Below are 25,146 nucleotides of genomic sequence, written 5' to 3' on the forward strand. Positions count from 1 at the left end.
CTGGCATAGCCAGTTAAAGCATTATCATCTACAATTTAAAAATCTTTTAAAGTATACGCTTTGAGCCCCAGAAGTTTCTTTTTTCACTAAGCTCTGAAAACAGTACAGTTGAATGTTATTGCTTTATCAAATCATTTTGCGGTACTGTAAACGACATCTACTTTTATGTAAGCCCTAGCGTCCATCTTTCGCCCAAACTGAGAAAAAGATACAACATTCTGTGCTAACCTTCAGAAATCGATTTTTGCATTAATTTAGACAGTATCCCCTGGAGAGCAGCCCCAAGCAGACAGTGATTTATACCAAGCATTTTGATAATTCTCCACAGGGAGCATTATTAGTGGTCTTGTTAATTTCATATTAACATGTAGCTTTATAATTCACAGTTGTGGATTTTTGAAATATCGCCATTTTGTCGAAAAAAAAAGACAAATGGGCGTATCTCACTTTTAATCATTTTGTAGAAAAAAGACTTGAAGATTTCCTGTTTACTGTATTGCTTGAGAACTGCCATCAGTGTGAGGGACTGTAACTTTTATACTATTTATTCTAGAGATACGCCCATTGGTCATATTATAAAATCAACTTTGGACTTTCGTGGTGATCAAAACTAATTTTTCAATTTTTTTGAGATACACCCATTCGCCTTTTTAATGACAATTTGTTTAAAACTAGATTTTTTAGATTTATCCTTATGGCAGTTAAAATTCAAAACGGGACCTAAAATTTATTTCTTTTCAGCCAACCTTTTATTTGTATTGGTATTTGCTCTTATGAGATTTTACTGTACGAACATACCGTTGAGCCCGCTTAGGTGCGCCCCCATGGGAATTCACTGTGACCTCCCTAAAGAATTCTTTATTTTGTTTGACAATTCAACAAATTTGGAAACATAATTGCAATGCTGCAATTTTTAAAAGCCTGAATGTTCATTTTCATTAACTGTGTGCATATCCATATTTTATCATTCGGCAAATTTTGGAGCTCCATTCAGCAAATTTAGAATTTTAACCTTCCCAAAATTCAAGTTCCGGACACCCTTGAGCCCATTTATTGGAATATCGGTTGAAAGAATGTCCCGCTTTAATGTTACAAATTTTCAATGTACCAAACCATTGTAATTTTTCATATTCTTCCTGGATAATGGAATACCTTTTTTATTAGAATGACTTTTTGTGCCAACTTGGCTATTCCATTAAGCAAGCTTGATTGTAAGTTAAATAATTGCCTTTGTGCTGAAAAGTAAATTATGAAATGACAACATCAAAAAACACAATTGCAGATCACTGCAGACACGTGTTTTGGCATTACAAGAAACACCATTTTCAATGCAAAAGAAATGAGCTTATGGATGAAAAGACATGCGACACAAGCCTAATGGTGGATGTCATCTCATCCATAAGCTCATTTCTTTTACATTGAAAAAAGCGTCCCTTGTAATGCTGAAACATGTGTCTGCAGTAATCTGCAATTTGTTTTTTGTCTTTGTTGTTTCTTATTTTAAGCTTGATTTTATTTATTAAATCACGATATTTCTTTGTCAAATTTTTTTTAATTCTAAATGAAAATTAAACTTCTGCTATAGTTCAAAGGTTTACTGTCAATGTGCTGATATTTAAAAGAGAAACTCTATATGTTTATGAAATATATTACTTGCATTTTGCAGGTCTGGACATCTGGTACTTTGGTCTATCCTGATTTCAGCAACCCGACTACTGTATCATATTGGACTCGGCAGTTTAAAAATCTTCATGACATAATCAAATTTGATGGAGTCTGGATTGTAAGTACTTGGTAGGCTTTGCATATTGTAAGCAATTATGCATGTTTATAAAGTTAAGTAATTGGGCGTTATGATTGGGTCCAGAACATAAATCATTTCTATCATAAGGATCTAATCAGAAGTGTGCCCACACACACATATATATATATATATAAATGCATTTATTTATCAAAGCCAGCAGGGAATCGTCCTTTCCTGCCACCTCTAAATGACAGGCCTGCATCTAACTCTTTTGTTTTGTTACTTAAATCTATGGATTGTTAGTTGAATGTATCAAACTTCTTTTTTTTTCAGTAATAATAATTTAAAGAATTAAAAGTTACAAAAAAGCATTAATTTTTTTTTTTTTACAAAAAAACTACTCTTTTAAAAGAGTGCAAATTGAAATTTTACCATCCTGTTGTAATGAGTAACAACTAAGTGATTTATTTTATGTTATTTTTTCCCATAAAGTTTTTGAGTTTCAAATCTAGATGATTTCCTATTTATCTCTTTTTTGCAATTGTATACAATCTTTAGTTTATCTGGGAATCCACAGTATAAACAGTAGGAACTATCAGATGTATGCTTGATTACCATGTTTTATTTGAATGAAATACTTGACCTTTGCCAAGTAAGAGACTGTGTTTTCTGGAATGGAACTACCTACAATTTTTTTTTCTATCCTCAAAACTAAAGTTTTGTAATGAGCACACTTTCTGATTTGAATTCCTGTGTTCATTAACTCTTTCCAACCTGTAGCTATGAAACTCTTGGCCCAGAACCCTTGAAATATGCTGGAAGCACAAAAAGGAAATAGATTTGACTATGTTTCAAAACCAAATGAAAAGGTGAATTTTAAGAGATGAAATAGCTGGTGTTAGAACTGAAAGCATGCGTGAGCAAGGAGTGATTCATATGAAAATTATTATTTAGAAATACTAAAGATCAGGGCAGGTTGGCATCCTCCATGAATGAGAGGCTTTGGCCGAGTTGTTGTTGAAAGAATTGTTACCATCATCTAATGCTCTGTAATTAAAAAAAAACATTGAAAACTAGAACTTAAATGGGGTTTTGTTGTTTGCCTTTAAAATACAGTAGAACTTCATTCATCTAGCCCTAGTTTATCTGGATCAAATTTATAGACCTTTTTTTTGTTCATACTAGCTGCGTCGCCTGCTTTTGCACGGTCTACCTCAAAAATAAAAGTTATGTCAAAATGATGCGTGTTCAACAATCAGGCTTGAACAAAAAAAAATTGTAAAATTTCCCGACAGATTTACAGAAAAATAACCAAAAAGGAAAACTTTTAAATCCTCCGATTACAGGAAGAGTCTCAAAGCAAAAGCCTGAATTTTATTTGTTCATATCCGAGAAAAAAATGGCAACAGATCTTTCTTCTCAATGATTTTTTCAATGCTACAAATTTTAATAAAAGCATTGTTCAACTATGATCATGATCAACAATGAATTTCTAATTGAATGCTTATCTAGATTTCATCATAAAATTAGTTAAAAACAGTTATGATTTACTTTCTAATTACCTTGGAACATTGGAACCAATTTTATCTGATACAGAAAAATCAGGGTTTTTTTATGGCTATTTTATTCTAATTAATTTGTGCAAGCATTTTTTTACTCTCATATTAGAAAAATGCTATTTTTGAGTCCGAATAGTAAAATTTGAGCAGTTAAATACTTTTTGGCTCTTGAAAAAAACCATACGTTCCAGTGACGCTACTGCTATAAGTGCACCAAGCATTCACTTTTCATTAACTTAACAGCTATTTCCTTTATTTGTTACCATGGTACATGCAAATGCCCCTCATGCTTGAAACAGAAAGCAGTGGACCAATTCTTAGATGAGAAATTATGTGAAAAGTTATTTTATGTTTTTTGATGTCTTGGTGTTATTTTGTTACTAACTATAGGTTTTGATTGTATTAAATGATAAGTCTGCTTATTTAAGAAACTCATTAGTTTCTATATATGCCAATTTAGTTCGACTTTTACTTTGAAATTGATGTTTACTTTTCTAAATTGAAGTTCCCAGAAATATTACAAAGTAGAATATTTGCTTTCTAATGTTTTTACATATTTACTGGATGCACGGTTTTATAAATTGTTAACTCAATAGCAATATGGTATCCAAGATTTTTTTTTTTTTTTTTTTTTGCTTATCTCGGAACTGTCTAGCAGGGCTAGACAATCACCATGAATACAAATATCTCCAAAAAGTCAAAAAAACAATTGTAGGTTGCAAATCCCATGCAAACTAAAATGTGAGCAGATGAAGCCTCATCAGCAGAACACCAGTGGCATTCCGGAAAGGTCTTATGCCCATCATAAAACCTGAGGTCTCGTGTATGTCCACTCAAAAACCTTATCTAAGATTTAATTATGACTATTTAAAAAACATTTTGATAAATATGAGTTTTTTATACAGCTTATACCTTTGTTATTTGTAGAATCAATAAGTAATGTGAATTAAGAGTTAAACTGAATTTAAAATATTAAGTATAGAAATGTTAAATATATTTCAATTAGAAATTTCGAAAAGAATTCAATATCTTTGTTTTTCTATTTTATGTAACCAGTTTTTGTAACAATCACAGAAAAAGATGTAAAATAATCTTTGAGTAGTATGGGTCTTCTTTTCTCTTTAGATAAAGCTTGAATTTGCTACAAAATTTGTAGATATGTTGTTTTGAATACCTATTTAATTAAAATACTTTTTATTCTCATTTTAAAAGTTTCACCCAATTTTTGTCATTATTTTTCGTGTAGGATATGAATGAGCCATCAAATTTTGTGGATGGATCTGTGGATGGTTGCCCAAAGTCTTCGTTGGAGAACCCTCCTTATCTTCCTGGAGACAATATCTTGACAAAAAAGACTCTCTGTATGACAGCAAAGCATTATTCCAGTATCCATTACAACGAGCATAATCTCTATGCTTATAGGGAAGCTGTTGCTACTAATATGTATGTTTAATTTTTTTTACTTAATTATTTTTCGTTAATGTTTCCCACTTTCCATTGTATTTAGATTGTTTTTTTTTTTTAATTATTAGTAGTTATTCTTTCCCTTATTTTGACCTCTAAAATTTGAAAAGCTATAAAAATAGGATGTAAAGCTAGAAACACTTAAAATTTGGAGTTGTTCAAAATTGTTATTTCATGGGGAAGGCGAGGTAGAGATTTCTTGAAACTCGAACATTTTTCAGCAGTTGCATTAAAAGTTTGCCTATCTGTAATATACCTTGCATATACAAATTGCTATAATTATATACATTGCTTTAAAAAATTTAGGCTCTGTAGTATGAGTAAAAGCATTGTTAAATTATGACCCTGATCAACAATGAATTTTCAGTTGAAGATTCAACAACATTTTAGCATGAAATTAGTTAAAACAATTATAATTTGTGTTCTAATTACCTTGGAATATTGGAAAACTTTTTATCTGATGCAGAAGAGTCGAGGGTTTCAATAGATATATAATTTAAGCTTGTGCGAGCATTTTTTTGGCCTCATATTAGAGATTTAATGAAAAGGTTGATTGAAATTGTGTGGAATAAACCAATAATTAATGGTTAATTAATTGTGATTTTGGATCACAGGAAGTGGGTGAAATTTGAATTGCGAGATTCCACCCAAACAGACATTCATCAAGCCAAATTAATAACATTGTAGTAAACTAATAATTAATTGTCGTCAGGTCTGGGGTCACATACCAAATTTCAAAAAAAAAATCAGATAAAAATGGTCAAAATTGAGTTGCAAGATTTGACCCGAACAATAACATGATAAAAACACGGTAAAATAGTGTGACTTGGGACGAGGGGGGATAAAATGTGGCACGACACTTTGCAACAAAAGGGGGATGGGATTAAAAAATAGTAAAAATAAAAAGTGACACTTATTGACAACCCTAAAGTAAAAAAAATGTCTTTAAATCATGTTGTATTCTTTCATTATGTAGAGCAATTCGGACAGTTAGGAAGAAGCGACCTTTTATCATATCAAGAGCATCCTTTGCTGGCCAAGGTGTTTACAGCGGTCATTGGAGTGGTGATATACAGTCTACTTGGAATGATATGCGCTACTCTATTCCCTGTAAGCATAATAATTTAAATTTTCTTTCCAGGTGTTTTAAAATGACAAACTACCTTCAACATTATTTTAACAAAGAGCCAAATTTTCATCATAAAAGGACTGGAGGGCCGCATGGATCAAATTATGTACATAACCTCAATTTATGGAGAGACAGTGTAAAGTTTAAAATACGTTTTCATTTAATGCAAAAACTACAGTGAAAATAAATATTCAACACGTGGTTTAATTGAACCAGCAAAGCACAAATTAAAAAAATAATAATAAATAAAACTTGATGCAAAACACAAAACAAAGTTTTAGTTATCAAAAAAAAAAAAAAAAAAAGATTTTCTTTTTAGTTCCATGAAAAATCTAACATTCTTTCTTACTTACAAAGCTATCAACATTGATTTTTATGCGTGATGAAACAATTTGGAGAGAATTCTCAAAATGAGTATCGGAAATACGATTCCTCCATTTTGACTTTTCATTCTTCCTTTTAGGGAATCTCTCCTCACAGGTGAAAACAATACCCAAAAAGTTATGTTGTGAACTGAACATGAGATATGATTGCTAGAAATTAATCTTTTTAACATACAAGGAATAAAAAACTCCAAGTCCAAATTTTTTTAATTTCTCTTTTAAATCATGATTACATTGAAACGCAATAAGTTTCATTTGATACACTAGTGATTATCAAATTACCAGCAAAAAAGTAAAAAGTATTCGAAATAATCATTAGGCAAGTCATGAAAATCTACACAGCAGGCCAAGGGTTAAAGCTCACTGCACCAGAGCATGGACTCCAATTCAGAAGAGCAGAAACCGGTTTTCATCATATTCCGCAAGCAAAACTTATTTACGTTTCTGCAATAACATTCATAGTTGAGCTAAGCAGTTTCACGAGAGAGTTTATGGGATTGTAGTGCACTTCGCTGTGGGTGACACCAGTGGCAGATCCACAGGGGGGAAGGGGCGATTGGGGCAATCAACCCCCCTCTCCCCAAAAGGCTGGTAAATTCAAAAATTTTTCAGGAAAAGGTCACCAAACTCTCTGCCCCTCCCCCAACACATCACAAATAATCGGCTACAAACTGTTTTTTTTTTGCGATTTTCATTCCAAAAATGTTCTAGGGGGGATCCCTCAATCCCCTCTTTCCAATGTCATTGCAGATCATCAAAACGTTTGAATTTTCGGAGCTTCAACTTTGAAAAAATCACTAGAATCGAAATTTTTTTGAAAATGTCATTAATGAGGGGCTTTAATTACGTTTTTTGAACTTCTATTCCGGAAAAATTCTAGGGAAGGGCCCCTGATCTCGAGACTTTCCTTTAACATCAATGAAGACCCACTTACATTACCTTTTTGAAGGTTCAATATTGAAAAGTTAAGGAATAGTTCCTGACCCCATCCCTTCCCTTAGCGCTACCAAAGATGGCCAACCATCACACTTCAAGGCTCCAATTTCGAGCTATTTCAAATGCAAAGTTCTAAACCCCGTTCCTTCCCCCAACTTCATAAAAGATGACTTACAACTGCATTTTCAGGACTTCAATTTCAAAAAATATCTGGAGAGAAGCCCCTATGTCCTTCTTTCCTCAATTTCTAACATTATTCAACGATCATCTAAATAGCGTTTTTGGAACTCCTACATCGAAAAGTTTCTGGGGAAAAGTTCTGAACCCTATGTCTTTTGCTACGTCATCAAAGATGGCGTACAACCATGGAACCCATGGGGGAACCATGCTTCAGTTCCTAAACTTTTTAAAAATTGTATTTTCATTGGTCCCCCCCCCCCCCCTAATGCTCAATCGCCCTTCCCAACAGGGTCATCTGGATCTGTTACTGGGTAACACCTTAAAAGGGTTGAAGTGTTCTATTAAAAGTATTATTTATGTCAATTGTCATGAATTATTTTAAAGTTTTGCCAAGGAATTCAAAATCACATTTAATCTCTTAAGCATTAAATATTTCAGGTTCAATATTTCATTTTGCGTACTTTTGCTTTAAAGTCCTTTTCTTACTTTTTCTCTAATTATTACAGTAAATAGCGTGCATGTGTTTTTTCTACGGTGTTAGAATGTCTGAAGTTATGGTTGATTTCAAGCAGCCTCAAGAAATCAATGTCAATAAAATAAATATAAAAGTTTTTAAATTTAATCATGAGGTTGATGAGCAAAAAATTATTTTGACAAAACTACAGAAAGTGCAAGAAGCAATCAATTATTAGTGCAAAAAAATATCTCAAATCAATATAGACTAAACATTTTCGTATCAAAAACAAAAATAAAATACTTCCAAAATATTGTACTTGTCAAGAAATAAAAATCATTTAAATTTTCTCAAGGATGTGGCATGCCTAAAAGAGAATGAAGAAGTTGAAGTGGAAGTTTTTTGATGGCACAAATCGAAAATCTTTGAACTTAGGGGAGAAAAAATATAATTGAAGATTTTCCTACCAAAATATTTTTTACTTTTAGTTTGCTGATACAAATAAAATCTTTGAACTTAATAAGGAAGATATATAATTAGGAATCAATGAAGATTTTTCAACTAAAGTGGTAAGCAATGTTGATGGTGAGGGTGTCATATCTAAGATACGTTCAACACAAAATACTTATGTTAATGACTGGTTCTCTCTCGATGTACACTAATTAAATATTACCTTGCCATTTTGTTGGGCCCCCAAATGAACAAAATGAAGTTTTTTCATATTTTCCCCTTTTGCTGAAAATTGCCTGAATTATAGTTATATATAAAATCAAAAACTGATTCTTAGGCGATAGGCCAGAAACTCAAAATTAGCAAAATGGTTGACATTCAGACTCATCATTTAAACGATTAAGGATGTCATTTGCCTTCCTGGCTTTGGAAAATGAATGTAGTTTATGTGTAAGTGGGCGTATTTTTTTTTCTTGAAATTTATATCAAGTAAGTACATTATGCCTCCCTCCCCCTAGAAAAATTCAAAATGATGGACCTGTTGACAGTAGTGTCTGTATTGCCACTGCTTTAGTTCAAACTAGAGGTTAATCATTACAGTTGCTTAGAGCTGTCAGGGTTTGAAATAGGATGTGATATTGCATAGAATGAAAAAAATATTGCAGAATAATACAGAAAAGAAATTTTTAATGAATAATGCTTGCTTTGCAGCGTAAGATTTTCTAAAATAGCATACTTATGCCAGAAATGTAAAAAGGCTAGAGAAATCCTTTCAACTTCAATCTATAATCATTAAAAGAAGTTTTCCTGGGTATACAAATCTTCTAGGTATTATTTCAAAATAAAGCATCTTTCTTTTGAAAACTCCACAAATTACTTTTGAGGTTAAAAAAAAAAACTTTTTTGGGATAATCATTAAAAATCATTATGATCAAAGTCATGGGAATGTTAGTCGTGAAATCTCAAAATGTTTCTTTGAAAATTTTTCAGATGAATTTTTAAAAGCTCACTTTTTAAAATACCTTTGTTTTGCTTTCTGTGTAATTTGGAATGTTTATGTCATTTACAGCCTTGCTTAACTTTAATATGTATGGAATGTCCATGATGGGTTCAGATATTTGTGGATTCGGTCTGAATACAACTGTCGAAATGTGTGCAAGGTGGCAAGCTCTGGGAGCATTTTATACTTTTTCAAGAAATCACAATGATAAAGATACCATAGTATGTTATTTTTCCATTTCTTCCCCACCATTTATTTTGAAACATTGAAATATTGGATCTTGCAGGATTCCTTGTTTATAAATTTGATTTTTGGATTGCAATAGGGTATGTACAATTTATTTTTAGAAATTTTGTTGTATTATTGTGCTTTATATCTATGTTTCTTGTTTGAGTATGTCCGAATTCATTAAATCTATCTTCCAAACAAAAATGTTTTTTTTTTAAACTTTGAAGAGGAAAATGGTCAGCTTTAATCTCCAAAAATAATTTTCATACATGTTTTATATACACTCAACCTGTTTTTGTATGATCTTTTGTTATGCAATTTTTTTTTTCTGTGTGTGGTATATGAAAATTTTAATCAAATTGGCACTCAGTCTACAGAATTATCTATAAAATGAGTGTGAGGTAGTATCTTCAGTTGATGAAAGTGATTTTGAACCAGTTTACCACAAGAAAGTTCATACTGTCTAGGGTTTTCAATCCCGATTCCCCACAGGATTTTGCTCTTAATCCTACAATTTTTTTCCATTCAAGCGTTTTCCAGCTTTTGCCACTCATAAAACGACTATTTTCACAAACATCAGCTAAAGTTTGAATCTTCTTCCTCGTATATCTGCAAGAAGAGCAAGAAAAACTGTCTCATATGACCGACGATAGGTTTATCATTTATGAACACAAGAAGAATAGGGTATAACCATCAGTAGAATTTAGAATCCAGTAAATTACAGTTTAGAAAAAATAGAGAAAGTGTACTACATATTCCAAGACCCGCTGAAGTAGCCTGAATGCAATGGTGGAGCACTTCGGTAAGCTTTAATAATGCACTCAAAACCTTTAAGTTACAAAAAGTGCACTTCAAAGCAGAAAGCAATGAAAGATTCGACATTATTTACATATTCGGCATGACTTTAAAAGGGGCGACAGAAACTTGTATAAAACACAGGATGACTAGCATGACAGTGCAGTAAGTTAAACTGCTCATGTTTTTGAATTCCTCTTTAAAGTGAGCACTAAAATTAGCGAAATTATCCAAACACTTGCAGAGACTGCGACTTGGTAAAATGGTGAAATCAAACAGTACTTCCCTTGCTGTAATGAATCAAATTCACTGATACAATGATCAACCTTAATGCAGCAACAAGGGTATTATCAATGCAAGTTAAATTGGATACAGCAAAGTACATATCCAACAGACATCGTTTTTGTCCAAAAATTTGCAGTTCTTGAGCAAAAACCCAGCATTAGAAAAGAAAAATTTATTTCAGAAGGTGATGAAGTTAATGCGGATCTTTTTCTAAATGTCTAGTTATTTAATATTGGTAAAACCAATCACAGTGGAGCCATATCACGCGTTTTCATCAAGCGCATTATTTTTAGAACAAAAATCCTTTACCATCCTATATGAGCGGCACACTTTTGCTTACTAAAGGTATAATTGCTAATTAGGATCTGACTTTGTAGTGCTTTACAATTGCTGTATGGAATTCAAGAAGACTATTTATTCAAGTAATCAAAGCAGTCCTTCCTAAAAAGCACAACTTTTTCTTTTTGACTAATTTTTAGAGGAATAAAGTCAATCCCATGGGATTGGCTCCTTACAATCCCAAAATCCCCCGGGACTAAATTTGGTGCATTGATGAAAATCCTAGTGTTGTCAGACTACGAAAGATAATGGTTATAAGTTTTGAAAAGTTTTGTATCTGTAAAATAAGAACATATGCGGATAAAAAAATATTTAAATAGCATGTGTATTTTATCGATCAGAAAAGGAAAGGTTTGGCTAGTTACCAAATAACTGCAGTGTCTTAAATTTGTTTAAAGGAGAAATTCCTAGCTATTTGGTAAGTTTTTTTTATTGTTGTCTACGTGAGACTTTTTTTGTGCAGTCCCTATCCATCTTTTTTTTTTTTACTGTGTTGCAAAAACTACTTTTATTACTACTTGTAAAGTTTTTATGCAATTTTTTTATGCAGTCTGTATCTACTGCACAAAAACAGGTTTGAGTGTAATTCATAATCTGATGAAACCAGAGTATTGGTTACAGAGTCTTGGTTGGCTCAGGTCGTACAAATTTTTTATTGAAATCTTCGAATTTTACTGAAGTGAATAAAAGGGTTTTCTTAATCTATTATCATAAATGCATGTAAAATAAATGCCCTTGTTACTGGGATTTGTTTGTGAACGGTTAATTTCAATCAGGAATTGTTTATTTTATAAAAATAAGAAACAGATTGTTCATTATACTGCTGTGAGTTGGTAAACTGCAGTATGTGCTGAAATGAGTTTTTGAGTTATTTAAAAAAACGTGTTTTGGATTCAATATTAACAATTGGGAAATTTTTGAAATTAAACATTTTTTAATCTCTTTCTTTGCAACTGAAACCTAATAAGCAAGCTTGTACAATAAAGTTAACGCACAATAGATGACAAAAATGTTGGGGAGAATTTCTAATCTAATAATATCTCCCCAATGCTTTCTTTGATACTAGCAGAGTGAGTTCGGAAATAAGACTTAACAAACTATTTCTAACTTTCATGAAGTTTATTTAAACAATAATGTAAATAGTTAAAACACGCTGTAAATGATAAAAATAAATACTAACAACATAATCTCTCCACATGCTACTTTTGCATGAGATAACTAACACTGCAACGCAAACTGCATGACTATTGACTAAAAACTTTGATGAAGTAAACCCATTGGGAAATAAGCTAATTCCAGCTCATCATTTCTAATAAATGGGCGAACGGCACGAACAAGCAAGTTCGCATACCGATCGAGCGACCGCCTACAACGACGAGAGATGATCAAAGAGAGAGCGAACTAAAGCCGCGAGCAGTTTAAATATCCCCCCGGGTCATTAGCATATCCGAGTCACGTGAACGGACCCATCACTGCTATTGTTAAGCACACGTGCCATCAGATTTCTTCTAGAAGCATCTATGACGTCATCCACAATGGAGTTCCCGCCAAAGGTGAACGAAAGTGAAACAAACATTTGGTCGATTCGACCAATGTGAATGAGTGCTGATAAGATTCTTTTACCCCAGTCATGCAGAATGATTGGTAATACATTATAAGTAAGGAAAACATTATTTTATTATTGGTGTTGTGAGGTGATGAGATAGGATTATTTATTGTTGTTATTAACAGGCATTTATGCCTAACAAAGCCCCCCCCCCCTCATCATCTCACAATGAAAATATTAAAAAAAATTTAACTTCCTTTAGACATTTAACACAATTTCCACATATTAATAACTATATGAGAAAAACAATGAAGAAATTTAAAATATAAACTTGACTCTATATTACGAACTTCCAATATAGATCTAGAATCTCAAAATTTGAGAAAAACACAACATACAATACACTTTGCTGAAAAAAAATTCAAAAGTTCAAAGAACAATCATCTTGAAAAGTCCTTTTTTTTTTCTTCATTCTTCATACTCTCACGCCGTAACTCAAACGTTTCCACGTAATTTTCGCCAAAGTTCGCGAACAAATTCTTGATCAAAGTCCTTTATAATTTTTTTTCAATCAGTTTTCCAGTTTTATTTATAACAGTGACAGTAGATTAATCTGAAATATAAAATAAAAACCCACAGTAACTGTTCAAATCAGCATATAAAATATCACAGTCTAGAAAATAGTATAGTATAAGCATATATTGAGAAATGTTTATGACGAAATATAAATAAGCTCTTTTACTAACTATCTATTTCTCACTAAATCATTTCATTTACAAAAAGATCACTAAAAATCTTCATCAAAAATGCTCACCTTCTATACTTAAAGACTGTATGATAATTTTAACTGATTGAAATTTCATTTTTACTAATTCAAAATTTTTTTTTAAAAATATTTTTGCACCATTATTTATTCAATGAAGGAAAATTACAAATTCTAACGGGAAATAGTGGTGTTTCCAATATTCAAAAATAGGGTCTCACAAAATGAAAAACAAATACACCCGCGATAGACCTTCATGCAACAATAAACTCCCGGGAAGACTCTGACAATTACATTTTCACTTTTAACGAGACGTAACAAAAAGCTGTTCGCAACCCGGTTGATAGAGAGAAAAAGCCACCGAAACATTCAGGTGGGCAATTAAATTGTTAGAACTTGCAAAAAACATTTCACAAAACATGATGCAAAGAAAAATTTAAAGTACATTAAACAATTTTCATAAATTTCTAAAAATGTTTCTAAATTATATTATATTTGTACAAAAAAAATTTCTATAAATCTTTGAATTTCTAATTGGGTGAGAGGTTTCGTGAATATGTCCGACATGTTATCTTTGCTTTTGACGTATCTCACATTAAAAATATTTTTATGAACTAAATCCCGAATGAAAAACAATTTGTTATCAATGTGTTTACTATGATGATTTTCGATAGGCGATTTAACAAAATCTAACGTAGCCTGATTATCCACATACAAAATAGATTTAATTTTACAACCTTTAACAATTTTTATTTTGATGCATTCGTCAATTATACGATCAAACCACATGAGCTCTTTTGCACATTCTGTCATGGCAATAAATTCAGCTTCCATCGTTGAAAGGCTAACGCTTCGTTCTTTGAACGTGCGCCATTCAATTGGAGCTTTATCTAGTAAAACAAGTTGACCGCCTAATGAGGTTCTATCGTCTTTATTTGTAGCGAAATCAGCATCAGAAAAAGTTATAAGTTGAACATTTTCACATTTTAAGTTTAATTTTAAATCTTTAGTATGGTAAACATATCTTAGTAATTTCAACAATCCATCCCAGTGTACAATTCCTGGGTTGCTTTGAAATTGGCTGAAAATGTTAACAGCATATGATATATCAGGACGTGTTCTACTAGAAATAAATGATAAACACCCTAATAAACTCTTGTATGGATATTTTGACATTTCGTCAATCTCAGCTGGAGTAGTAGGACAATTTAACTTTGAATAAACACATCCTTTACTAATAGGTAAAGAAGAAATAGGGATTTTAAATTTACTAAATCTTTCATAAATTACACGAATGTATTCAGTTTGATGTAAATTTAAGCCATTTCCTTCATTTTGAAATTCTACACCTAGTAGCTTTTTAGTTTTACCTAAAATTTTAATTTCAACATGTTTTTGAAGTAAATTCAAAGCATCTTTAATATCAAATACAAATACAAAAGTGATGACCAGCAACAGGCTCTGGGCCCAGCTAGACTGGTCCTAGTCAATTTACAATCCCCAGTGAAGATCAATGGCCCTCTTAAAACTGTCTACTCCTTTGCTCATTACCACCTCTTCCGGTAAGCTGTTCCAAGGTTCCACTACCCTGCTAAAATAATAATTTTTCCTAATATCCATGTTAGCCTGAGATATAAATAGCTTAAAACAATGACCCCTTGTCCTGTTTTCAGTGCTAAACTTTAGCCCCGTAACATCTTTCGTTTTAATAAATTTAAACAGCTGAATCATGTCCCCTCGGTCTCTTCTTTGCTCAAGACTGTACATTTTTAGCCTTCTAAGCCTGGAATCATAATCTAAGTGGGAAAGTCCACTTATTAGCCTTGTAGCCCGCCTTTGAACCCTTTCCAATACATTAATGTCTTTCTTAAGATAAGGAGACCAAAACTGAACAGCATACTCCAAATGGGGTCTTACCAAACTTCTATATAAGGGCAGAAGAACTTCTTTAGATTTATTTGAAATAGATCTATTGATAAACCCAAGCATCTTATTGGCTTTGTTGCTAGCAATGCTGCACTGTTGGCTAAACTTTAAATCCTGACTTATTAGGACCCCCAGATCAGTAACTTTGTCTGCCTGACTAATGACTGAACCTTGCAAATAATAACTTGTACACTTATTTCCATGCCCTAAATGTAGCACTTGACATTTCCCAACATTAACAGCCATACCCCATTTATCAGCCCACTCCGTAATATGATCTAGATCCTCTTGCAGCTGATTTGCTTGTTCTTCATTTTCTACAGTCCCCATAACTTTGACATCATCAGCAAAACAGTTCATGTTCCCAGATATATTTTTGTGAATATCGTTCATAAAGACAATGAACAAAACAGGCCCTAACACTGATCCTTGAGGAACCCCGCTTAAGACCTCACTCCAATTAGAATAATTTCCCCTTACAACTACTCTTTGTTTCCTTCCGGTCAGCCAATTTTTTACCCAAATGAAAGTCTTCCCTCCTATTCCTATATCAGCTAATTTGCTAAGTAGAGCAACATGCGGTACCTTATCAAAAGCTTTTTGAAAATCAATGTAAACAACATCTACAGGCTTCTTATTGTCCAAAGCCATGGTAACTTTGTCATAGAAATGTAATAAATTAGTTGCACAAGATTTACCTTTCCTAAAACTGTACTGAAAACTAGTCAATAGATTATTAGTCTCTAGAAAATTTACTATCTTAATTTTCATCAATGTTTCAAAAATTTTGCAAACCACCGAAGTTAGACTCACAGGTCTATAATTTCCCGCACTCCCTTTAGACCCTTTCTTGAAGAGCGGTGTAATGTTAGCCAGCTTCCAGTCCTCTGGCACTGTCCCCGAATTATAAGAAGCATTGTCCTTCTTACTGAATAACACAATGTCATCCACATATAAGAGTAAAATCACATTATCAGTATAATAAACACAATTACACATGATAAAAATTTATGAAAACCAATTTTAAGCAATATATTTTCAATTTAATAAAACCACAGACGACCGCTTTGGTGCAGGCCGTATATAGCTTTATTCAATTTGCACACATAATTTTCTTTTCCCTTCTCAATAAAACCTGGGGGTTGCTTCATATATATTATTTCATCAATAGGCGCATATAGGTATGCACTTTTAACGTCACATTGGATATGTAGCCAATTTTCTCTTGATACCAATAAAGAAAAGAAAAAGCGAATGGTACTAAAGCAGACTACTGGGCAGAAGGTTAGATCAAAATCTAGTCCCCTCACTTGATTAGTCTCCTGAGCGACTAGTCTACTTTTATAAACTTCACCATTTTCCCCTTTCTTTAAATTATAAACCCATCTACATCCGATAGGATTAACATTTTCCGGTAATTTGACTAAATTCCAAACATTTCTTTTACCCATAGTGCCTATTTCTATTTCCATTGATTTTTGCCATTCCCCCCTTTCATTAGATTTTAATGACTGTTTATATGTTCTAGGGACTTGAATTTCTATGTCTAGTCAAGAAACATGAGTTAAAATTTTAGATTGATTTGAAACTTCACCCTGAAAATCATCATTGCCTTTAAAATTAAATAATTCCGGATCATACGCTATGTTTTCACAAAGACAATATTTTTGAACATCATTTAACGATCTTAATCTTTTGCTATTCCCCTTTTCAAAATAATATACGTCGTTTCTTGAACCATCAGGTCTAGGGACAAATTTCCGAATCCACCTAGCTTCCCGCATTGGTTTGCGACTAGAATCATCCCCCTCACTGTCTGAACTTTCCGCCCCCCCCTTCAGAGCTACTTTCAACATCTAATTCTCTGAAGCGATTCAAATCTTTGCTTTCTTCCGAAGAATTCTTATCTTCTGCCTGAGGCGAAAGAGGCCAGAAAAGGGTATTTTCTTTTCCGTGCGATTCCTGCTCGGAAGTAAATTCGTCTTTGAAAAAGGAATTCTCTTTGAAAGATACATTGATTGTTTCAATGACTTTATCTTTGTCTGGAAGATAAACGCGAAATCCTTTACGATTGAACGCGTATCCAATTAAAACGCCTTTTTCAGCTTTTAGGTCTAGTTTCTTTCTTAATTGTCGTGAGATACCGGCAAAACAAGTAGTTCCGAATGCTTTTAAATGTCTTACAGACGGTTTTCTTCCCCCGTAAAGTTCAAAAGGAGTCTTTTCTTGACTTGAATGACAAATCCTATTCCATGTGTATACAAAATATAACATCGCGTCAGGCCAAAAACTGTTTGGCAAACCATTTTCTTTTAACAAAACGCGTGCACTATTTGTTACTGTGCGGTTAAAATTTTCAATTAATCCATTTTGCTCTGGTGTGTACACATTTGTGAGTTCATGATGTATACCCATATTCTGACAAAACCCGTCTAGTTCCTGATTTACAAATTCCGTCCCGTTATCAGATCTGATACTGACAACTTTTTTGCCGATAAATCTTTCGGCTCTCAGAATATGTTGTTTTACAATTCCCGGAACCTGACTTTTTGACTTAATAGGATACAATGAACACCTTTTAGAATAGTCATCAATAATAGAAAGAAAATAATTTTCTCCGTTTCTACCCTCTACTTCACATTTTCCCCAAACATCCATATGCAATAGTTGCAATGGCTGGGTACTTCTTACTCTATCAATTGACTTGAAACTAACACGCTTAAATTTTCCTAATTTACAAACATCACAGTTTAATTTAACATGTTTAAACTTAGGTAGGCCACGAACAGCTGAAAGATTACTAGTTTTACGAATACTTTCCGTGTTTACGTGTCCACAGCGTTTATGCCAAGTTTCAATGTCACTTTGACAGCATTCTATAGAAGGTTCTTTATTTACATGACTAGAACTAGGAGAATTTTTAAACTTTTTACAATTAACATTATAAACTCCATTATTGAGTTCAGCTTTAAAAATTAATCCCTGTTTGTCGGATACCTCCACCAAACCTCTCCCACCTTTAAATTTTGCACCACCCTGGTCAAACTTGGTGCCAGACAAAATATTTCGTCTCAAACGGGGAGAATACATTACATCTTTGAGAATTACAGTTCTTTTACTGAACTTAACTTTGATTTCCCCTTTTCCCTCAATCGGGAAAGTTTGCTTTTTCACGGCAACAGCCATGTTTACATCATTTAGGAGTTCAAATGTCCTAAACCAGTTCTTATTTGAGCAACAGTGATTTGATGCGGCAGTGTCAAAAATAAATGTATTCCCTTTATCTTGGGTCTGACTAAGATTTGCCTCTGACAAGAAATACAAAGGATACTCACATCTATTATTTGAAGGTGATCGGCGACGCTCCTGGAACTTCCTTCTAGAACTCCATCGGCGATTTCTACTCCTTGGGCTCGTACCTTCATCCCTCCATTCTTTCTGGGATTGGTGCTGGTTTCCCCTTTTATTTCTTTCTCGTGAAGTCAATCTTTGACGGTCTTCATTTTTGACATAAGGGCATCTGCTTGTTATATGCCCATCTTCATGACACTTGTGACATCGAATTTTAGATTTAACTTGGAAAACCTGCATCTCATTTGTCTTCACTTCTTTCATTTCTTGACGGTTTTCTTCAATAATTAGATCAACCAGGATTTTCTCGAATGTGAAATCTTCATTTTTCCTCATCAAAATCTGTTGAATCAGATGATCATAGGTTTCTGGTAAACTTTGCAGTAATTTAAAAGAAATACAGTCCTCCGGGAAATTCGGATAAGCAACTTTGATTTTGTCGAAAATTCTCTGCAGACGCGCCGTGAATAAATTCAACTTTTCTCCATTCTCTTTCTTGCACTGATTCAGCTCAATGAAGAGTTGCATACTTATACATCTATTCTCCGGAAAAAAATGTAATTTTAGTTTTTTCCAAGATTCGCATGGATCTTCTATAGTTTCAACTATTTTTCTTAGATTTTGTTCAATATTCAAGAAGATTAGAGAGACTGCAGTTCGCTTCCTCACAATAAATTCTTTCACATCTTTTTCTGTTACATTCGTCTTCTCATTAATGACTGGTTCTTTCTCTTTTCCGTTAGTGATATCCCATACGTTCGGTTCCATGAGAAGGAACTTCATATTCGTCGACCATTCGAGGTAATTCTTGTTGTTGAGCTTTTCAATCTGAATCGCGAAATTTGCCATTTTTCTTTTTTTTCAAACTTTAGTATTCTTGAATTTTGGTACAATCTTTTAAGTCGCTTCTATCTTGGTCGCCCCCCCATCTCAAACATTCCAATAACTTCATTCTCAGATGGGTCATCAAATTTGCAGCTTCCAAAAAAATTTTTCAAAATTTCTGAAAAATATCGAAATGTACACCATCCAACGGTACATGTACTCTTGGCAGCAGTACAACCCCTCCTTTTTACAGATGCATGTACACTCTTTATCATTTCCTAGTCTTATCCAAAAATATTTTCACTAGGTCTGCACAGGAAAGGGACTGGGCTCATAACCCGTGTTATGGAGAATTTCTAATCTAATAATATCTTCCCAATGCTTTCTTTGATACTAGCAGAGTGAGTTCGGAAATAAGACTTAACAAACTATTTCTAACTTTCATGAAGTTTATTTAAACAATAATGTAAATAGTTAAAACGCGCTGTAAATGATAAAAATAAATATTAACAACATAATCTCTCCACATGCTACTTTTGCATGAGATAACTAACACTGCAACGCAAACTGCATGACTATTGACTAAAAACTTTGATGAAGTAAACCCATTGGGAAATAAGCTAATTCCAGCTCATCATTTCTAATAAATGGGAGAACGCCACGAACAAGCAAGTTCGCATACCGATCGAGCGACTGCCTACAACGACGAGAGATGATCAAAGAGAGAGCGAACTAAAGCCGCGAGCAGTTTAAATATCCCCCCGGGTCATTAGCATATCCGAGTCACGTGAACGGACACATCCACTGCTTTCGTTAAGCACACGTGCCATCAGATTTCTTCTAGAAGCATCTACGACGTTATCCACAACGGAGTTCCCACCAAAGGTGAACGAAAGTGAAACAAACATTCGGTCGATGTGAATGAGTGCTGATAAGATTCTATTACCCCAGTCATGCAGAATGATTGGTTAAGTAATATAAGGTCCATTATAAGTAAGGAAGAATAAATAATGGTCCATTATAAGTAAGGAAAACATTATTTTATTATTGGTGTTGTGAGGTGATGAGATAGGATTATTTATTGTTGTTATTAACAGGCATTTATGCCTAACAAAAAATGAAAAATATGCAGTTACCGCCAGTGATGTTCCCATGAATTTTTCTGAGGGTATACTCCCTGTAATCATTTATGCGATCAGTATATGTGTATGCAATTATATACAACATATTTCACAATATGAAAATATTTGAAGCTTGAGGGTATACTCTATGCAGAGCCTGATTACCGCAAGGGCATGTGGGGCACAGGCCCCTCCTCTAAGATTTCATTGGGCCCAAAATCCCCCTAATTTATCATTGTAATTAAAAATAAATGATAATTTCACTGAGAATCTAGAGTACAGTGATATCATTGATATTTTTGCAAATGCCAAGACAAGGAAAAAAAATCTCTTATTTGTTGATAAAATTTCCCCTTAAAAATTTGATATCTTTTGCAAATCCTAAAATCCACTCCATGTTTAGCCTGTATTTACTATCAAAAATTATATCATAGATAAATTTTATGTTTAGGGTTTACGGTTATGGGCAAATTTTAACCACATCTTATATAATTATAATGTATTATCTCTTCTACTTTTTAAATGTACCTTTAATATTATATTGTGATATGAGGTACCACCAAATTTAGCACAGCTGCGTTAATACGCAAGAATCGAAATATTTTATTGCTTCTTTAATAGCATAAGGGGGAATATATTGGGGGGGGGGCACAGAATGAATTTTGTGTGCCAGTATCTTCAAATATTTTGGGCCCCTCCGGGGGGGGGAGGGGGCCTGAAATAGAAATGTGCCCCATGTCCAATATCAGAATGATTGGGCTCTGACTCTATGTGCCTAAAAAATGTTTGAGAGTGTACGTCGTATATGGAGTATACCCTATAGGAGCACCACTGGTTACCGCTCTTTACCTGCCCACGCCAGTATAATTTATCAATCTATAATCTTATTGTTTGAATTGTTTTGGCAATTGTATATTAGTAAGTATGAATATTACCCGTTTTATTAGTTGAACTACTGGTTTCATTTTATTGTTACAAGAAATAACACCATATAAAATCTTTTGCGTTTCTATCTATTACTTTTGCTTTTTTATTTTTGTTTAATCTTCTATATTTTCGGAAAGGGATGTTGGCAGGTATGGCAGTCCCTGAACTATTTGTTTTTGATTTAGTAATCGGACAGTGACAATGAAAATGCAGAAGTGCAATTAGAAGCTGTACCTTCTTTTAATATTGCCATCAAGAGGACTGAATAATTTTAAAAACTTTTCACAACTGATTTGGTTCAAAGGAACCATACTAACAAAGCCTTTCCATAATTGAAAGAGTCCTTTTTTTTTACATCAAAATAAAATGGATCAAGTAAAAAATTCCTGAATTTCTTATGCTATCCTGAATTTTTGAGTGCACACACTTTGTTGATATGATCTTTATGCAGTAAATATGTTGCAAGCGTGCTCAAAAAACTAGTTGTTAAATGTTTTTACCATGCCATATCTAAGTACAAGTATAACTTGAACATAAATAGAATCACTACAAAAGCATGAAAATTTTTAGGTCTTGTTGAGCCAGAATGTAATATTAATGTATAAAATGTTGCATAGACCCCACTTCCTTTGAAGCTTTGCTGCAAACTTATCAAAAGACCATTAAGTCTGTATAATATTGATTATATTAAAGTTTCAAAAACTTTTCTAGCCACTGAAGCTAGACTCACAGGTCTATTTAGTTCTTACCTTGGTTTTAAACCTATTTGTAAAAAGTTGTGTTATGTTACCAGCATGTTTTCAGTCAGCTGACACAGTATAGTAATCCCTAAAAAGAGTCCACCATGTTAATGGTCTTTCAATAACTCTTCTATGCAGTCTGCTAAAATAGTTGGTTTAGTATTATCACATCCTGGAATTTTAATTAAGTTTTTGTTTAAGTATTTAGGAGTCATTTCACAACACAGCTTGATGAATTGTTTCTGCAGCCTTTCCCTCCTCATGCTTTTCCTCCTAATTTTTTAATGCTTTTCAGGGTGATATTGGAAGTATGTTGTAGCTTTACTACTGTTTAAAGTTGGAAAATGGTAATATTGTATTGTTTAGGATTTTTATTTTTTCATCACAGGAACAGGATCCTGCTGTTTTAGGACCAGACGTTGTTAAGGCTACGGTACAAGCACTCTCCATACGTTATACTTTCTTACCATATCTCTATACATTATTTTATCGAAGTCATGCCTTTGGAGATACAGTTGTGAGGCCCTTGTTTTTTGAGTAAGTACAGTTTGATTATTTGAAAATTTTGAGCATAAATGGTCTAAATATGTGCAGCAACTTCAAAGAAGCGCACAATCGTAAAAAAAAAAATCCACATGGGTTTCAAAGGTACAGAAAACCCCTTTTTGTTTAAATATGAACATCACATTTCTGGTCGTGAATGTCTTTTCATTTCATTTTCCCCGCTTTTTAAACAATTGTTTTAAAAACTTAAATGCGGTAAAACTTTCCCTTTTTTTTACTGGTGAAGCGAATTTTCCTTTTTTTTTTGGCAATTTTTCTTCCAGGAGAAAAAAAAATTATGCATTTTAATTACGTTTGCTAAAATAGTCGCCGTTTTTTACAATTGAATGCATAATAGTCGTTTTTTCCCATACTTTGACTAAAATAGTTACCCTAGTTGCCTTTGTCGTCAAAATAGTAGCCTTAGTTGCAATTGGCATCCCCCCCCAATCCCTGGTATTGTAGCACCCCCAGAATTCACAGCCTAAAACCGCCTATGCACAGCTCTTAATATATAAAGATTTGAAAGCTACTGTTAATGTGATTTTATACTTTTTTGTTTGTTTGGCGAAACCTTTATTATTGCCAAAGAAAAAGCATCCGCTTCACTTGCTACCGGAACCCGGGCTGGGTTCCGGTAGCGTGGTCGCTTGGCACGTTAGGTGCTGAGCAGTTCAATCTAGGATTATTGTTTCAAAGCAACCGTAAATGTAATTTATTGTTTAGGCAATTTGTTTTGAAAGAAAAGAAACTTTTGATTTGTTTTTATCCAAGTGAAATGTACGACATTTTCTTCTTTTTTTCTGATGATGATTTTTGAATGTTCCACTGGATGTTTTTTTTTTTTTCGTTATACGGATGTATTATTGCTGGGCAAGTTTGGCGATGAACAATAGAGTTGCAGAACTATTTTTACATTTGAAAGACATTATTTGATGTCTTTTTTTTTTGTTTTGTTTATTTTGTGAAATATTTTAAATTGCAACAAAAACCTCTTCTCTCGCTAAATAGAGTTTTAAAGCAACTGTAAGTCTAATTTAATGATTTGATGAAAAGTTTTAAATTCCAAAGAAACTTTAATAGGTTTTCTTTTTGAACAGGTGTGTACGCATTTTGTACAAAGAAAAATGATCATTTCAGGGTTCGTACGGGTCATGGAAATCCTGGAAAGTCATGGAAAAAAAATAACGAAATTTCAGACCTGGAAAAGTCATGGAAAATTGAAATTTTCATTGAAAGTCATGGAAATTATTTCAAGTCATGGAAAAATTTCCCGGACAAAGAGAAAGAAACAGTAGCTAAAGGAACATTAGAAATCTTGAGTGATTTAACAGTATAGCACATGAAAGCTATTAAAAGTGGAAAATTGACCAATCCAAAAATCAAATCTGAATTTTGAAATCTCATTGCATAAGTATTTCTGTCACAGCCGCTTGCCATTTTTTGCGATGTGATTTTACTGCCTGGACATCACTTATTTTTAATTTTCTGTTATTTTCAACACTTCTTATGTTTCATATTCTGTAGTAGCAAATTTCACGTTCTTAGTTTTGCCACGCCCACTCAAAAAAAAGCAATTTAATTGAATGCAAATTCGATTCCATCACTCGTTAGGACTTTATTATTAAATTTATCAGAGTTTATCTTATTTTTTTAAATGTTTTAGAAAATCAGAACAAGAGGAATTCTAATGCTCTAAAACAGTAGTGGCCAACATACGGTACGCAAAACTAATCCATGGCGACCCACTGCTACTTTCAATGTCGGGAATTAAACGTGTTCTGGAATTTTGAACCTATTAATTTATATGCATTTGAAAATATGCAAATTTGTAAACTAAACAAATATACTTTTGAATCAGAATATTGATTCATTACTGAATGGTTTTTTCAAAAAGGATCTGGTTTAGAAACATAAAGAACTAAACTATGTGGTTTTACTTCAAAGAACCAAAATACTGTCAAGTTATGTGGATGATTAAAGGCACTGTTGACACTAAAAGGTAACTTTTAAAGCAAATTTATTGAAGCTTAGTGATGACTCATTCAACCTTTGTCCCATTCAATATCATTCTGCCAGTTTAAAAAAAAAATCAGACATTTAAGCATCATCATATTCGCTTTACTGCATTTTTACTTTACTTAAATTTATATGATGAAGACAAATAAGAATAGTTTAATTTTTTAAGTGTGCACTTATATTTTTTCCATTACGAGTAAGTGCTTCAATGAGGCTGTGGCATTCATATAGACGTTTTGCTAATGCTCATTTCCAAATATTACCAAGTTTGAGATTAAATAGTGTTCTTCTCTTCAAGTAACGAGGTCATGAAAATTTTCATTGAAGTCATGAAAAAGTCTTGGAAAAGTCATGGAATTTTTTCATCTAAATAGAGTATGAACCCTGTCATTTTACATCAGAGGGGGTGGGGGCGTCAATTTTTTTTATTCAACGGACT

The 25,146-nt window shown here is 33.1% G+C and overlaps 1 protein-coding gene across 1 annotated transcript in view; it reads left to right on the forward strand.

Moving 5' to 3' along the window:
• LOC129234446 (lysosomal alpha-glucosidase-like) overlaps window positions 1-25,146 on the forward strand; it is an 82,620-nt gene that overhangs the window by 27,124 nt on the left and 30,350 nt on the right. The window contains exons 8-12 of the mRNA XM_054868449.1: window positions 1,667-1,783; window positions 4,550-4,746; window positions 5,744-5,877; window positions 9,369-9,520; window positions 22,534-22,682. Coding sequence (XP_054724424.1) covers window positions 1,667-1,783; window positions 4,550-4,746; window positions 5,744-5,877; window positions 9,369-9,520; window positions 22,534-22,682 — 749 coding nt within the window. The remainder of the gene's footprint in view (window positions 1-1,666; window positions 1,784-4,549; window positions 4,747-5,743; window positions 5,878-9,368; window positions 9,521-22,533; window positions 22,683-25,146) is intronic.

This window comes from Uloborus diversus, chromosome 1 (assembly GCF_026930045.1).
Source record: "Uloborus diversus isolate 005 chromosome 1, Udiv.v.3.1, whole genome shotgun sequence".
Taxonomy (NCBI): domain Eukaryota; kingdom Metazoa; phylum Arthropoda; class Arachnida; order Araneae; family Uloboridae; genus Uloborus; species Uloborus diversus.